Source organism: Tamandua tetradactyla, chromosome 7, assembly GCF_023851605.1.
Source record: "Tamandua tetradactyla isolate mTamTet1 chromosome 7, mTamTet1.pri, whole genome shotgun sequence".
Taxonomy (NCBI): Eukaryota; Metazoa; Chordata; class Mammalia; order Pilosa; family Myrmecophagidae; genus Tamandua; species Tamandua tetradactyla.
The window spans coordinates 7,203,055-7,218,979 of record NC_135333.1 but is presented as its reverse complement, the minus strand read 5'-3'; the positions used below and the strand labels follow the sequence as shown (position 1 = coordinate 7,218,979).

The window sequence follows — 15,925 nt, the reverse complement described above, 5'->3', positions numbered from 1 at the left end:
GACCAGGCATTAGAATTTTAACAGTTCTAAAAAAAGGAATCACATATCTTAGAGACCGTCAATTTTATTTGCATCCTACCCTTGCTTTGATAGTTACGATTTCAGAATCATTTTACAAATATTCTTCTGATTGTAGTTTCTTTAATAGTGATTCAAACTTAATTTAAACCTTGGAGTTTTAAATTGTAAAACCTTAAAGGTTTTGTTTTGTTGCATTTTTCCCTCCGTATCTGCAGATGAAGCATTTTTTAACTCTGAAAATGACCCTGAAAAGTGCTGCTTGCTGTTGCAGTTTATTTTGAACTGTTTATATAAAATCTTCCTTTTTGATACCCAGCATTTTGTAAGTAAAGAGAGAGCAGAAGCTTTGATGATGCCACTGGTGGATCAGGTAACCAAGAATCATCTTGTTACTGAGAGAATCATCACTGTTAAAACTTTGCTGATACTAAAATGATGGCTTACTAGGCATTGTGCATTTTTAAGTATTAATGAAATTTGTATTTCAAATTTGACATCTCATGTTTCATGAATGTACTCATTTTCATCATAAATGTTTTATTTTGAATTTTTCAAAAGATAGACATAGAAGGTCTCATGGTTAAATTATATTTCAAAAACTGAGAATGTTTCAGGGTTTGTCTTCCCTCTGAAAGAACTCATCCAGGATGCTCTGCTAGAGGGAAAGGGATGATGCTAAATTCTGAGATTCCATTTGAATTCCCCATAGATTTCAAACTCATGGAAGTTCCAGGAAGTGGGAGCTTTGCTCTAGAGAGAGAGTATTAGAATAGTACTTGTTTTTTGATACTGCTAATTCATAAAGGCCAATAAAACATTATTTATACATTGAGTAATTTTTCAGGCAGAGAAAAAAAAACATTATCGTTCAAAATCCTTGTCTCATTCTTAACAGCTTGAAAACAGGCTTGGAGGAGATGAGAAGTTCCAGGAAAGAGTGGTGACGCACCTGGTACCATGTATTGCACAGTTTTCCGTGGCCATGGCAGATGATTCTCTTTGGAAACCCCTGAACTACCAGATTTTGCTAAAGACAAGAGATTCCTCACCCAAGGTTAGGAACTGTTGACCACCATAGATGCTGGGTATTTCACTGTATTGCATAAACTTAACATGGTCATGGACATAGAACCCTGGTAAACTAGCAGGAGAAAATATTGCTACTTATCTAGTTCTAGAGGTTTAGCTGTATTAGGCAGAAGTTTGAGCCTGGTAACTTTTTAGTTTTTACCTACAGGGTATTTATAAGTAGCAATCCCCTTACCCCTATAGTGTGTTATACTCTTAGAAGTGTTAAAATACTTTGTCTTGAATAACAGATACTTAAAGTATAATTCCTTCTATTTTGTAAATGCAGTTCAGATTTCAGTGTGCTACCAAAGAGATGCTTTTGGTATCCACAGAACAATCCTTTGAGTTAGAACAATGTTTTAATCTTCATTGTATGTAGGCTTACAATTTTATTAACATAGGTGGTGGTGGTAGAAATACACTGTCATGGGTAGACAGAGTGAAAGTTGAAATTCTTCACCTGACTGGCAGAGTTTTCAAACTAATTATCATATCAGAATCCCAGAGGACAAAACAGACTAAAGCAGAATTTTATTAATAGGATTTATAAGTTCAATTTTATATCATTTATTTATTATGAAATAATGAGAACAATGAGGTTGTTTGATGAATCCTCAAATTTTAAAGCATAGATTCTTACACAAATTGTAGCATCAACTGATTTTAGTATTTTGTTTGCACAGTATCAAGAAAATCATGACTGAACATAGGTAATAACAAATGGTTTTTAAACAACTCACCTTGCAGTGTCCAAATATTCTTTATTATACCAGAACTTGAAAGACTTTCCAAGTGAATTCTAAACAGTACCAAAAAACTTTAATTCCTTGTCATCAACATGTCACATGAGAAATATCTAAAACTTTTTTTTAAGTTCCAAAACTATCTCAGTGAGGATCTTATGACATAGTAAATGTTTTTTATTCAGTGTTGAGATGAGAGCATGATGTGAGTGGGTGCTATGGAGCATCACCACTGTAGTGGGGGCTGCAAGTGGGGACCAACACGCGGGACGCCTGCCCGGAGACGGCAAGAGCCAGCCTCAGCTCGGTCAGCTGGGTTCATCTGTAAGCTAGTGAGCTCCGCTGAAGTTAAGTTTGATGACATACTTTGAGTTTGCTTGTAGCATTTTTTTTTTAAGGGAAAATATAAAAGACAATCATATTAAACATCTACAATACTGGAATACAATTTGAAACCACTGTTTATGAGATTGCCTATATTACAAACAGATCCCAAATGTTAAATAAACTGGCATTCTAAGATGAAAGTTGAGTGGACATAATTGAAATAAATTCCTGTGAAATAACATTTAGTTTAAAAAGTTAAGAGTTTATCTCAAGTCAGTCCAGATTATAAGATAAATATTGCTGTACTGGGTTTTTTGGTTTGTTTTTTTTAAGTCATGCTTTTACCCTTTTCTCCTTTTCAGGTCCGATTTGCTGCTTTGATTACTGTGTTAGCATTGGCAGAGAAACTAAGAGAGAATTATATTGTCTTGCTCCCAGAATCCATTCCTTTCTTAGCAGAACTGATGGAAGGTAATCCCCAAATTGTTAAGAAATAATTATGTAAAATTCTGTGGAACTGTGCCCAGTTACCATGCAGATTTGGATGTAACATGATTGGCAACTGGCCCAGCCCACCTCTTTGTTGCCAGTCTTAAATATGATAGACTCAGGTCCATACTTGGAGTGGGGTGAAGGAGGCGCTAGTAGGAGGTGATGGGCTTCTCATTATTTGGGACTTTGCTCACAGTGTAAGTTTCACTCCTTTGTGATGGTACTCAAACAGACTATAGTATTGTTTTTTTCATTAATGCCATAAATTTATATATTTGAATATTGTGGTCCCTAGTTCTAGGGTTATTTAATCAAAATGTCTAGTGCCATGAAGCAGTGGGGCATCCACCTATAATAATGATCAATATTTATTTGATGTTCTATTAGGTGCTTTACATAGATTATCATTTAATCCTCACAGTGAGGAATATACCATTATCCCTGTCTTAGAGTTAGAAACTAGGTGCTCAAAAAGATTAAATACCTTGATAATGTAACAAAGCTGCTGAATGTGATGGTAGAGCTGGGGTTGAAACCCATATTTGCACAATTCTAGAACATATGCTCTTAAGCACTATATACTACTTACTACACAGCCCAAGAAATAGGAAATATTATTAAGTAGGGATGGCATAAATATCTTTTATTGCGTCACTGTTTATCTAAAAAAAGAATTTCATTTTCCTTTGTTTCTTATGTCCTGGAGTGGGGCTTTGTGAGCTACTAAAGGAGTGGCATTGCTACAGATTTTGAATTTTGATTGGTGTACAGCTATTTTCAGGGTTCTTAGTTTCCAAGTAGACCTTATGTCTAAGCATAGAATGTAGTCAGAGTGGAGGAGTGTGAAGATGTATTCCATGATACTTAATGATTCATTAATTGCTTCATTTCATTCTGTCTGAATAAATGCCAGAGAAAGCAAGAAAGTAAGGCATTAAGTCAGATTAATGATAATTGAGGCAAAAAGAATGACAGATTTTAATTTTGATTTTTTTTTTCTTCAGATGAATGTGAAGAAGTAGAACATCAATGTCAAAAGACTATTCAGCAATTGGAAGTTATCTTGGGAGAGCCACTCCAGGACTACTTCTGAATTTTTGTTTTTTTTTGGTGTTTCATTCTCTTTTCAGAGTTCATAATTATTTTTTACGTTTTTATATTTGGGTGCTTGGTACCATATTACTGTTGGTGACTTAACACCTATGTGGACTTCTTATAAATATTTAATCACTTCTTTACAAAATTTCTACCCAAGTTGTGCTACCATATAAGGCTCTCCTGCCAGTTGTATAGTTTTGCCAAAAGAGTAAATGATACATGGTGTTCTATACAGCTTGCTGTGTTTGTTTAAACATTTATTATAGTCTTTTCTCATTGAAATTATTAATATGACATTTAAATTTAGCACCCAAAGCTAATGGCACCTCATTTAGACTGTAAAGCTTTATTAACTCTGTAAAGTAATATATTATGTACATGGTATCCATGTTAGGTTTCACTCAAATTAATTCTCTACTTCAAAAAATGTTCAAGTTATTCAAACACACAATAGAAATACTTTCTATTTTTAAAGCCATTAGGGTTTTTACATTTCATTTTGGGTAGATGGCACTTAAGCCTTAATTTTTGTGTGTGTTCCCCATAGAGGGAAGTAGTTCTGGAATTCATTTTTCACTCAGAGTACGATTACATCCTATACCCTTCAGTCTTTTCAGGGGTGAATGGGGGCAATATAATGCTTATAAACAACCCACACTTGGCTGATCACATAAGTAGAAAGAGCCCAGAAATACTATGTGGGATGGAGAAGCCTCTCCAGGATTACAAATTCTATTTCCATAGGTGGTTAACCAAGAATTATTTTTATGAGAAAGAAAATAATTAAATTTCAAGAGACCTTTTTTCTAATGCTTTGAAGTCTTATAAGACACTGAAAGGTAAGGACTCAAATAAAATTAAATCTGCCTTTATTTTTTAAGGAGTCTAAAAACTATTCCATAGAATGTTCCCATTGAGTTTTCTTTTCTTTTTTCCCCATTGAGTTTGAAAGCCTTTAATCTAATTTAATATTGAATTGTGACAAAAAGCAAAAGGCTGACTTGTAATTTAGAGATGGAGCTTGCTAGGAATGCATATTTCACTTTAAGAGATGTCTCAATAAAACTCATTAATAAATACAAATAGCTTCCTTACAAAAAAAATCTTAAAAGTTTGTGTTTTGTGTTTAATCTATCAAAGAAACACAAAGTAATACTTCAGTGTAAAAGAAAAATTAAAATGAACTATGTTTAAAACTTATAAGAAAAATGTTAGACTTTTAACCCAGGTGGATTCTAAAGGCTTATTGCCTTCTACAGCTTTCCCTGCACCACCCTAAACGTCTTTTTGAACTTGGCGAGACTATATGATAATAAATTTAACATGAGGGGGGAAATAATTGAGGGCTAGGAATTTCTACTCTGAGTGTTTTAAAAAATAAGTAGGTTAAAGAGGGCGGGCCGCGGTGGCTCAGCGGGCAAGAGTGCTTGCCTGCCGTGCCGGAGGACCTCGGTTCGATTCCCGGCCCCAGCCCATGTAAAAAACAAACAAACAAACAAAATATAATAAAACAAGAAAATGTTTAAAAATGTTTCCCTTTCTTCCTCCCTTCCTTCCTTCCATCCTTCCTTCCTTCTCTGTCTTTCCTTCCTCCCTCGAAAAAAAAAAAAAAAAAAAAAAAAAATAAGTAGGTTAAAGGTTTCTTTCAAATATGTGGATGCAAATAAATAAAACATTCCTAGATCCTGGCAGAATTCAGCTCAGCAATTTAATGTTGAAACGATATGACTGATATAGCTTCTTTTTGCGCTCCACTCCCACCCAAACCTTTGAAATTTCCTGTAACAATATCTGACCTGTAAGGATTCTATGTTGAATTTCTGCTAATTCACTTCAAAAAATAGAAAAAATTGCAGAAACATAATTTAACTTGCTGATACATAATTTAACTTGCTGATACAGGTTGTATTTTTATTTTTTTCCACATGGGTAGGCACCGAGAATCCAACCCCAGTCTCTGGCATGGCAAGCAAGAACTCTGCCACTGTGCCACCACTGCCCGCCCACAGGTTGCTTTTTAATCATTTAGAGTGGAAAACTGTTTTGGTCTGAATTGCTAAAGATGATAGGTGGCCTGATCTTTAGAAGAGCAAACAGGCAAATGTTGGTTTGCGTGCGAACAGGCAATACACTTCTACGTTACCTTTCTCCACCTTCTTCATTGGTTTGAGAAACCAATATCCTACTTTCTGATAGTGCCTATTTTATAAACACTCATTAAGTCTAATCTTGACATTGCTTTTTTGTTACCCACAAACATTTTAAAGTCCAAATTCATATGACCTCTACCTTAAACTTTCTGAGTGTGTTCAAATCTTCTGAAATAAGAATTTACTGGTACAGAAATCAGCTCTTTGAGCTTAACACATCAGTGTAATTTCAAAATCACTTATTTTTTGCTTTGTTTTGCCTCAAACTGCTGTGCTCAGATTTCATTATGTTAACTATTTGGTAAAGTTCATGACCAGGAAGGCTGAAATTTTTATTATGCTAAAGAAAAGTAAATGCCAGATTGAAGTCAACATCAACCCTTTCGATTATAAATGATGAAAGTGCTCCAAAGGGAAGGTACAGTGTCTTCTATAAATTAGCATCTAGGTTATTTAATAGCTTAGTAACTATGTTTTATCTCTTAAAAACTCCTGATGAATTTAAGCAACTCCTGTAGGCAAAAAAAAAAAAAAAAAGTTGCACATTGATAGCTCACAGAAGATTCTAAGCTCAAGGAAACAATGAACATACTTGTCTCCATTATTGTATGTAGGTAAATCCCCAGCTTCTAGCACAATGCTGACAGACAATAAGTGATCAATGCATGTTAGCTCCTGTATTATAGTAGGCACTTAATAAATACTTGAATGTGAAGTGGAGGTTTAAAAAAAGGAGGCCAAGGTGGGCAAGAACAGAGTGGCCTTAATGGCCTTTTAACTTAAAGTTGCTTTGGCCTCAGATGTTCTCATTCTTTGCAAGACAGTCATACTGCATGGCAAAGACTGAGAACACACAACAGGACTTAAAACCATGCAAGTTCACTTTAAAGATATAAACAATATAATGACAGTGAGATGAATTTTAACAAGGCCAATATTACATAAGCTGTTTTGTATTTGTTTTTCTAACAGTCATGTCAACTACCAGCTCCTCACTTCCAGTAAGTTGATATCTCCATCAATTTCCAGTGTGTCGATATGGCTAAGCCATTTAAATCTGTGTTTGTACTCCAGGCTGTGTACCCCATTCACTGCAACCTTGAATTCTTTAACATCACAATAAATTATCATCTGAAAGGAAAGTAAACACGTCATCAGTGGTTTCCCTTGGTTTAAGAATTTTTGTCTGTTGCCCACTAATAGAGTGTCAAGAAATAAAACCATTTGGTTTGCTTTACAAAAAGGTCTACAAAAAGTTCTCCAGCTTGCTGCTGCTGACTACCCTCCGTGATTTCTAAGACCCTAATCTAACATACCTAGTGGCACCTCCTTCCTTGTCCTGCTCAGGGAAGTTAGTCTCTATTTATGTATACCATCCCTAGGGCCTTGTTGGCCTTCCCACACCCCCTCCCCACAACAGCCCTATCGTGCCCCTTGCTCCTTGGGAAGGGAAAAATTACTCCTCACCAAGTGTTTCAGAACTCCAGAAATTGCTGGTATCTTGATCCTCATTTACCAAGGATCTTATTCCAACTAAAAGATAAGGAAGCAAGGGAGTTGGATCCAGCTTTTGTCTTCCTCAAACTTTAGGATCTTTCCCAAGTCATACAACTGATATGAAATCTCAGTTGATGGCACTTGCTAAGGATTGGACAGCTACTTGGTGATCCTCATTATATCCCAGCACAGCATATCTTGGCCCCAGTCTTTCTCTCAAAAGCTCTTCAAAATTCTGTATGCTAGGAGTCTGTGTAGTAATTGAGTTCAGATTTGTCTGAAAAAAAGTGACAAAAACTATCCTTTTAAGTCACTTGTATACCTGAACTTCATACTTCTGATTCCACACTCCCAATGCCACAACCTAACCACTGATTCTGCAAATGTTTCTGGAACGGAAAAAAAACCAGTCTGGTGAATCTATACTGTGTTCTATCCTACGCTTCTTGCCACTACTGAGACTTACAGAGCAGAGAGGGGTGGCACAGTCTAGCTGCTAACCTAACCCCATACCTAGAGGCAATACTGAGGTATGAAATCTGAATCTGAAAGAAGTAAATTGACTACCTTTATTTTTTTGATGGGAGTAGTGCAAATGGCTCTTGGAAATTAGGAAGAGGGGGGATTCTGTGAATAATAAGAGCTAACTGACAGAAGTGAAAGCTCTAGAACTAAACAGAATTGGGAAGAATATCCCATAACCTGAGATACAGCCCCACAACAATGATGGGAATCCCAGTTTCAACCAGATGGAAAGAACCTTAAGTAATCTACATTAAACAAAATCTCAAGAGAACACACTGCTCAGCTTCACTATAACTCAGAAGGCAACACATACTGGCATCATTTGGATACAATGGGAAAAGAATCCGTTATCTATAGTCTATCAGAACAATAGCATGATGGAAGATAATCATCATGAAAGCACATTTAAAAGGCAAGAGACCATCCTCTTAAGGTGTAGTGATACACTCCAGGGATCCATTTCTCCACAAAAGCTTTGAACAACCAGCAAGAACTACCAGAAACATCTTTTTCAAAGCTCTAAAAAACAGTGAAAAGACTATAGTAACAAGGTAGCAGCAAATCAAGAAAAAGACAATTTTAAACTGGTAGGATCTTACAGCGCCCTGGCTGTCCTCCTCCATCCCCATGTTCTCAGTGTGGGTCCCTGGTACTCGTTCTGGAGCAAGCCGAGTAACCCTCAGCACACAATGGGAGCATATATGCCTGTCCCAGCCTACCTGAGGGACTGAACCAAGACACTAGTTGCAGGTTCACCATCCCAGAACTTGACCTGTATGTAGAGACAGCTCATAGAGCTCACCTACAGAAAAAAAATCACAGCTGCCTGGGGCAGTAATTTGCTGACTGTAGGACATATTCTGAGCTGCCCCGGACTGTGAGTAAACATCGTTTCCTAAGAAACAGGACATTTGGATCCATGTAAATGAGAATTCTTAGGGCCACATGCACATATCCACAAGTCACATGTAGAAAGGACTGGGGAGGATCCTACCCTTTTGCATCTCTAAACTTACTGTATGGCTAAACTCTGAAGGGGAGCACTTGCTGAGGCCAATCTTCAAAAACTAAGAAAGGTATTTCCTTTTTTCCATTATCTCTTTAAAATTTGTGTTAGCTCCTGGTATTCAAGGAAAGCTGTGATAAACTGGAAACAAGTTTAAGGAACAGACACCTCAGGATAAATTCCAGTGGTAATATACTGAAACATCAGAATGTCCAGGTTTCAACAAAAGATTATAAAATATACAAAGAAACATGGATCCATGGACCAGGCAAAGAAGAGATTTAAAGAGGACCAGGCAAAGAAGAGATTTAAAAAATCTTTAAAGAGAGATTTAAAGATATGGGGCATACCAGACAAAGACTTTAAAAAATGGTCCTAAATACAGTCAAACAGCTAAAGGGAAACATGGACAAAAAACTAAAGGACTTTAGGAAAATGATAGATGAACACAGAGAATATAAATACAGAGAAATTATGAAAAGGAACCAAACAGAGCTGAAGCCTATAGTAAGGGAAATTAAAAGTTCCCTAAAGGGGTTTGTGTTAGTTAGATTCAGTTGTCAACTTGGCCAGGTGAGCATACCTAGTTCTGTTGCTGCGGACACAAGCCAATGGTACGTGAACCTCATCTGTTGCTAATTACATCTGCAGTTGGCTAGGAGGCGTGTCTGCTGCAATGAGTGACGTTTGACTTAATTGGCTGGTGCTTAAATGAGAGAACACAATGTAGTACAAGCTAGCAGCTCGGCATTCCTCATCTCAGCACTCGCAGCTCAGCCCAGGCCTTTGGAGATGTAGAAAGAAGTCACCCTGGGGAAAGTTGTTGGAACCCAGGGGCCTGGAGAGAAGACCAGCAGAGACCATCCTGTACCTTCCACGTAAGAAAGAGCCTCAGTGGAAAGTTAGCTGCCTTTCCTCTGAAGAACCAACAAAATAAATCCCCTTTTATTAAAAGCCAATCCGTCTCTGGTGTGCTGCATTCCAGCAGCTAGCAAACTAGAACAGGGTTCAACAGCAGATTGGAGTTAGCAGACAAAAGAATTAATGAACTAAAGACAACTGAAATCACTTAGTCTGAGAAACAGAAAGAATAGTCAAGAAAAGTGAACAGAGTCTGAGGAAACCATGGAACACATTGAACATACCAATGTGTGGGAGTCCGGGAAGAAAGAAGGGGGCAGAGAGAATAGTCAAAGAGATAATAACTGACAACATCCCAAATTTAACAAAAGATATGAATATGCACATCTAAGATGCTCAATGAACACCAAATAGGATACACCCAAATAGATCCACACCACAACATATTATAATCAAATTATCAAATGCTAATAATGCTAAAGAGAATTCTGACAGCTGCAAGAGAGAAGCAATGTGTATATACAAGGGAGCCTCAATAAGATTAAGTACAATTTCTTACAGGAAACCATGAAGGCAAGAAGGCAATGGAACAGCATTTTTAAGGTACTAAAAGGAAAAAAAAAACACCAACCAAGAATTCTACACCCAGTAAAACTGTCTTTCAAAAATGAGGGCGATACAGAGTATAGGGGACCTAGAGATATATGGAAGCTAGAGATGGGTGGATGGTTAGCTAATGAGGTTGAACTTAAATGTAAGGGCATAGACGGAAGTGAAGGCAGTTCACTAGTGGGTCTATAATATTACCATATTGAAGGTGAATATGATTGAAAGGGATTTATAGACTCGTGTGTCCAAATGATTAACACTACAAATAAATTCTTGAATGAACTACAGCAAAGGGATGATTCTTGTACAAAGAGTATAAGTTCAGCATATAGAGGGGAAATTGCTATTGTATGCTATGGACTATATTTAACAGGAAAATAACAGTACCACAGCAACACCAGGGGTAAATAATGGGGGAGGGACAAGAGCTAAGGGGAGGTTTGGATTTTCTATTTGATGATGGTGTTCTTATTGGTTATCTTTCTCTTGGGAATGATAAAATTATCTAAAGTTGAGAGTGTTGATGGACTACTGTCTTTGCACATAATACATGCTGCCCAATGAATGGAGGTGGCTGAAGGATGCAAGACTGAGAAGTAGGTTGGTGAACAACGGTGAATACATATCATTGAATATTGTGCTGCTACAAAAAGGAAAGAAATTGTAAGGCATGCAATATTGTGAATGAACCTGTGGGACATTTGGTGAGGCAAAATAAACCAGAAACAAAAGAGCAAATATTGTTTGGACTCATTTAGAAAATACTTATAAGAAAACAGGGACCTAGACTGTAAACTCTTAAAGCTGTCACATTTAGTCTAGATAGGTAATCGCTATTTCCAGATTTTGATAGGCTGTTTTATATATGTATAACCTGGTATTTAGAGATAAAAATGAAACCAATCAGGCCAAGATTAAGGTATTTAAGAACACAGGGGTAGGGACTTCCGGAGAAGATGGCAGCTTAGTAAGACGCGCAGGTCTTAGTTCCTCCTCCAGAACAGCAACTAAAGAAACAGAAACAATACGAAACAGCTCCCGGAGCCACGACAGAGACCAAAAAGACAGCGTACCCCATTCTGGAACAGTTGAACGGGCAGGGAAAATCCGCTGCGGTGAGATACCTGAGGGGCGCATGTTTTCCCGGGCCAGGGCGGCTGGCGACCGGGGTCCCTTCCACACACGTGGCTTCCCGGTCCGACTGGGAACGTTGGATAGCGGGGCCCGCCCGCCACGCTTGGCGTCTCGGGCCAGCTGGGCAAATTGGACCGGTACTCCCCCAAGCTGCGGTGGCGGGCGACCCCCCATCCACGCGCGGTTTCCCTGGCCGACTGCGAGATTCGGATTGGCAAGTTAAAGGACCCACAGCATCTTTTACTGGTGGGACCCGCAGACAGACGAGTGCCACGAGCGCCACCTACTGGGCAGGAAAAGAAAAACAGAGCCCAGAGATTTCACAGAAAAACCTTTCAACCAGCTGGGTCCCACACCCAGGGAAATCTGATCAAATGCCCAGACACCAGCAGAAAATAATGGATCACGCTCGGAAAATTGAAGATATGGCCCAGTCAAAGGAACAAACCAATAGTTCAAATGAGATACAGGAGCTGAGACAACTAATGCTGAATATACGAACAGAAATGGAAAACCTCTTCAAAAACCAAATCAATAAATTGAGGGAGGACATGAAGAAGACATGGGCTGAACAAAAAGAAGAAAGAGAAAATCTGAAAAAACAAATCACAGAACTTATGGGAGTGAATGACAAAGTAGAAAAAATGGAAAAAACAATGGATACCTACAATGGTAGATTTAAAGAGACAGAAGCTACAATTAGTGAACTGGAGGATGGAACATCTGAATCCCAAAAAGAAACAGAAACTATAGGGAAAAGAATGGAAAAACTTGAGCAGGCAATCAGGGAACTGAATGACAACATGAAGCGCACAAATATACGTGTTGTGGGTGTCCCAGAAGGAGAAGAGAAGGGAAAAGGAGGAGAAAAACTAATGGAAGAAATTATCACTGAAAATTTCCCAACTCTTATGAAAGACCTAAAATTACAGATCCAAGAAGTGCAGCGCACCCCAAAGAGAATAGACCCAAATAGGCGTTCTCCAAGACACTTACTAGTTAGAATGTCAGAGGTCAAAGAGAAAGAGAGGATCTTGAAAGCAGCAAGAGAAAAACAATCTGTCACATACAAGGGAAACCCAATAAGACTATGTGTAGATTTCTCAGCAGAAACCATGGAAGCTAGAAGACAGTGGGATGATATATTTAAAATACTAAAAGAGAAAAACTGCCAACCAAGACTCCTATATCCAGCAAAATTGTCCTTCAAAAATGAAGGAGAAATTAAAACATTTATAGACAAAAAGTCACTGAGAGAATTTGTGACCAAGAGACCAGCTCTGCAAGAAATACTAAAGGGAGCACTAGAGTCAGATACGAAAAGACAGAAGAGAGAGGTATGGAGTAAAGTGTAAAAAGAAGGAAAATCAGATATGATATATATAATACAAAAGCCAAAATGGTAGAGGAAAATATTATCCAAACAGTAATAACACTAAATGTTAATGGACTGAATTCCCCAATCAAAAGACATAGACTGGCAGAATGGATTACGACCCAGCAATACCACTGCTAGGTATCTACTCAAAGGGCTTAAGGGCAAAGACACAGACGGACATTTGCACACCAGTGTTTATAGCAGCATTGTTTACAGTTGCAAAGAGATGGAGACGGCCAAAGTGTCCGTCGACGGACGAGTGGCTAAGCGAACTGTGGTGTGTACCTACGATGGAATATTATGCAGCTTTAAGACAGACTAAACTTATGAAGCATGTAATAACATGGATGGACCTAGAGAACATTATGCTGAGTGAGTCTAGCCAAAAACTAAAGGACAAATACTGTATGGTCCCACTGATGTGAACCGACATTCGAGAATAAACTTGGAATATGTCATTGGTAACAGAGACCAGCAGGACTTAGAAACAGGGTAAGATAATGGGTAATTGAAGCTGAAGGGATACAGACTGTGCAACAGGACTAGATACAAAAACTCAAAAATGGACAGCACAATAATACCTAATTGAAATGTAACTATGTTAAAACACTGAATGAAGCTGCACCTGAACTATAGTTTTTTGTTTGTTTGTTTGTTTGTATCTTTTGTTTTTGTTTTTTTTCTTTTTCTTTTTTAATATATATATATTTTTATTATTATTATTTTAATTTTCTTCTCTATATTGACATTCTATATCTTTTTCTGCTGTTTTGCTAGTTCTTTTCCTAAATCAATGCAAATGTACTAGGAAATGATGATCATGCATCTATGTGATGATACTAAGAATTACTGAGTGCATATGTAGAATGGAATGATTTCTAAATGTTGTGTTAATTTCTTTTCTTTTATTTAATTAATAAAAATACACACACACACACACACACACAAAAGAGGTTATCCTGGAGGTTATTCTTATGCATTAAGTAGATATCTCCCTGTTGTTCAAGATGTAGTGGAGAGGTGGAGGGAACTGCCTGAAAATATAGAGTTGTGTCCAGTAGCCATGTTTCTTGATGATTGAACAATGATATAGCTTTCACAATGAGACTCTGTGAATGTGAAAACCTTGTGTCTGATGCTCCTTTTAGCTACTATATCAACAGAAGAGTAGAACATATGGAATAAAAATAAATAATGGGGGGAACAAATGTTAAAATAAACTTAGTTTGAAATGCTAGTGGTAAATGAAAGTGAGGGGTAAGGGGTATGGTATGTATAATCTTTTTTTCTCTATTATTGTTTTATTTCTTTTTCTGTTCTTTTTATTTATTTTTCTAAATCAATGCAAATGTTCTAAGAAATGATGAATATGCAACTATGTGATGATATTAAGACTTACTGATTTATATGTACAATGGAATGATATCTTAATGTTTTGTTTGTTAATTTTTTTTAATTAATAAAAAAAGTTAAAAAAAAGAAATTCATTAGTTGAATGAAAATAACAAATGAGTGGCTCATGTAAGATATTTGATTTAGGTAAATTTACTAACATTTCTGCAATTACACTTAACATATCATTAGACTAACTATAACTGTGAGACTAACATTAATTTAACAAAAAATTTGTAAAAAACCAGTAAGGTAGCCCTATGCAGAAAGGAACCTCCAAACTGAGTGTAGTCCTTAATCATTGGTTAAGATGTGATCTATATTGTAGGGTCTTAAATCAGAGTGAACGAGGTATGACATAAAACTGTGTTTATCCTTTAGATGGTCAGTATCATTTTCTTCAAAGAATAATTGCTAGCGTTTATTATGAAAGAATTTCCACACATCTTTTCTTTCATTGGATAATAAAGGTGTACAAATGTCTCATTTCTCTTAAGCACATCTCTTTATATTGTTATCACCTGCAATCTACAAGCTTGAGATCTGTATACTTCTACAAGACACTAAAACAATTCCTTTTTAACTTTAGAATTGCTTCTGTAATCTTGATTCTAACTTGTTAAAATTAAAGTTCCATTACTATGGAATTTATCATATTTTATAATTACATTTTCGTTAATATTAACAGGACATTCCTGAACTATTTTCTCTCATTTACTCTTGCAAAGATCTAATTGTGCCTACCTTTTGAGCTAGAATATTAAGGTAGAAGGAAACTTTGTCCTTCTGTATGTGAAGTTCTATGAGTTTTGAGCAATGTATAGATTCATGAAACCACAACTAAAATCAAGATATAGGATGTTTTCATTATCAGGAAAAAAAAAAATCCCTCATGCCACTTTGTAATCAACCCCTTTCCACAACTCCAGCCCTTGGAAACCAATTATCTATTTTGCCTTTTCCAGAATACCATATAGAACTAACCACAGTGAAGCTTCAAGATTGGCTTTTTCACCTAGCATAATGCATGTGAGATTCATTCCTGCTGTTACCTTTTTCCGTAATTTATTCCTTCCATTATATGGATGTATCACATTTTCTTTATCCATTCGACAGTTGAATGGCATTTGTGGTATTTCCAGTTTGGGTAATGATGAACATGGTTGCTGTAAGCATTTGTGTGCATGTTTTTGTGTGAATGTAATCTTTAATTTCTGTAAGGCAAATTCCTAGTAGCGAATTGCTGGGTTTATGTTTTTTTGAATTCTTAACTTTGTTAATAAACTGAGAGGCTGTATTTCAAAAAAAAAAAAAACACAGGGGTAAGGAAGACACTGTCTGTATTTGAGAACCTCATCTACTGTTTGAGACCAAAGGAAGAAAGGTTTATTTTGTACAGAACCTAAATGTCCCATAGCACATAATCTAACTCAACCTGTCTAGACTGATATAAACAATCCAAACACAGGGAGCCTAGAATAAGAATGAATGCCTTTAATCCGGTATAGCTTAATGTAACGCCTGGATACATCCCAGAATATATTAAGAGTATATTAAGCAGGTGATTTAGGGACAACTAAATCAACAGACCAAGCCATCAATCTTAAGGCTCACTCTTGTG

General features: G+C 36.8%; 2 protein-coding genes across 7 annotated transcripts in view; one reads left to right on the top strand and one right to left on the bottom strand.

Annotated features, from left to right (window-relative positions):
* The window catches only part of HEATR1 (HEAT repeat containing 1), a 76,808-nt gene extending 71,945 nt beyond the window's left edge, over positions 1 to 4,863 (top strand). Inside the window, exons 42-45 of the mRNA XM_077168423.1 lie at positions 237 to 391; positions 917 to 1,075; positions 2,525 to 2,633; positions 3,659 to 4,863. Coding sequence (XP_077024538.1) covers positions 237 to 391; positions 917 to 1,075; positions 2,525 to 2,633; positions 3,659 to 3,747 — 512 coding nt within the window. The 3' untranslated portion in view covers positions 3,748 to 4,863. The remainder of the gene's footprint in view (positions 1 to 236; positions 392 to 916; positions 1,076 to 2,524; positions 2,634 to 3,658) is intronic.
* LGALS8 (galectin 8) overlaps positions 1 to 15,925 on the bottom strand; it is an 84,767-nt gene that overhangs the window by 13,065 nt on the left and 55,777 nt on the right. For 4 of the 6 annotated variants that reach the window (XM_077168424.1, XM_077168427.1, XM_077168426.1 and 1 more), the window contains one exon: positions 6,840 to 7,033. The exons of the other annotated variants lie outside the window; for them this stretch is intronic. In XM_077168424.1, coding sequence (XP_077024539.1) covers positions 6,884 to 7,033 — 150 coding nt within the window. In that variant the 3' untranslated portion in view covers positions 6,840 to 6,883. Of the gene's footprint in view, positions 1 to 6,839; positions 7,034 to 15,925 lie in introns of those variants that run through there. 6 annotated transcript variants of the gene reach the window in all.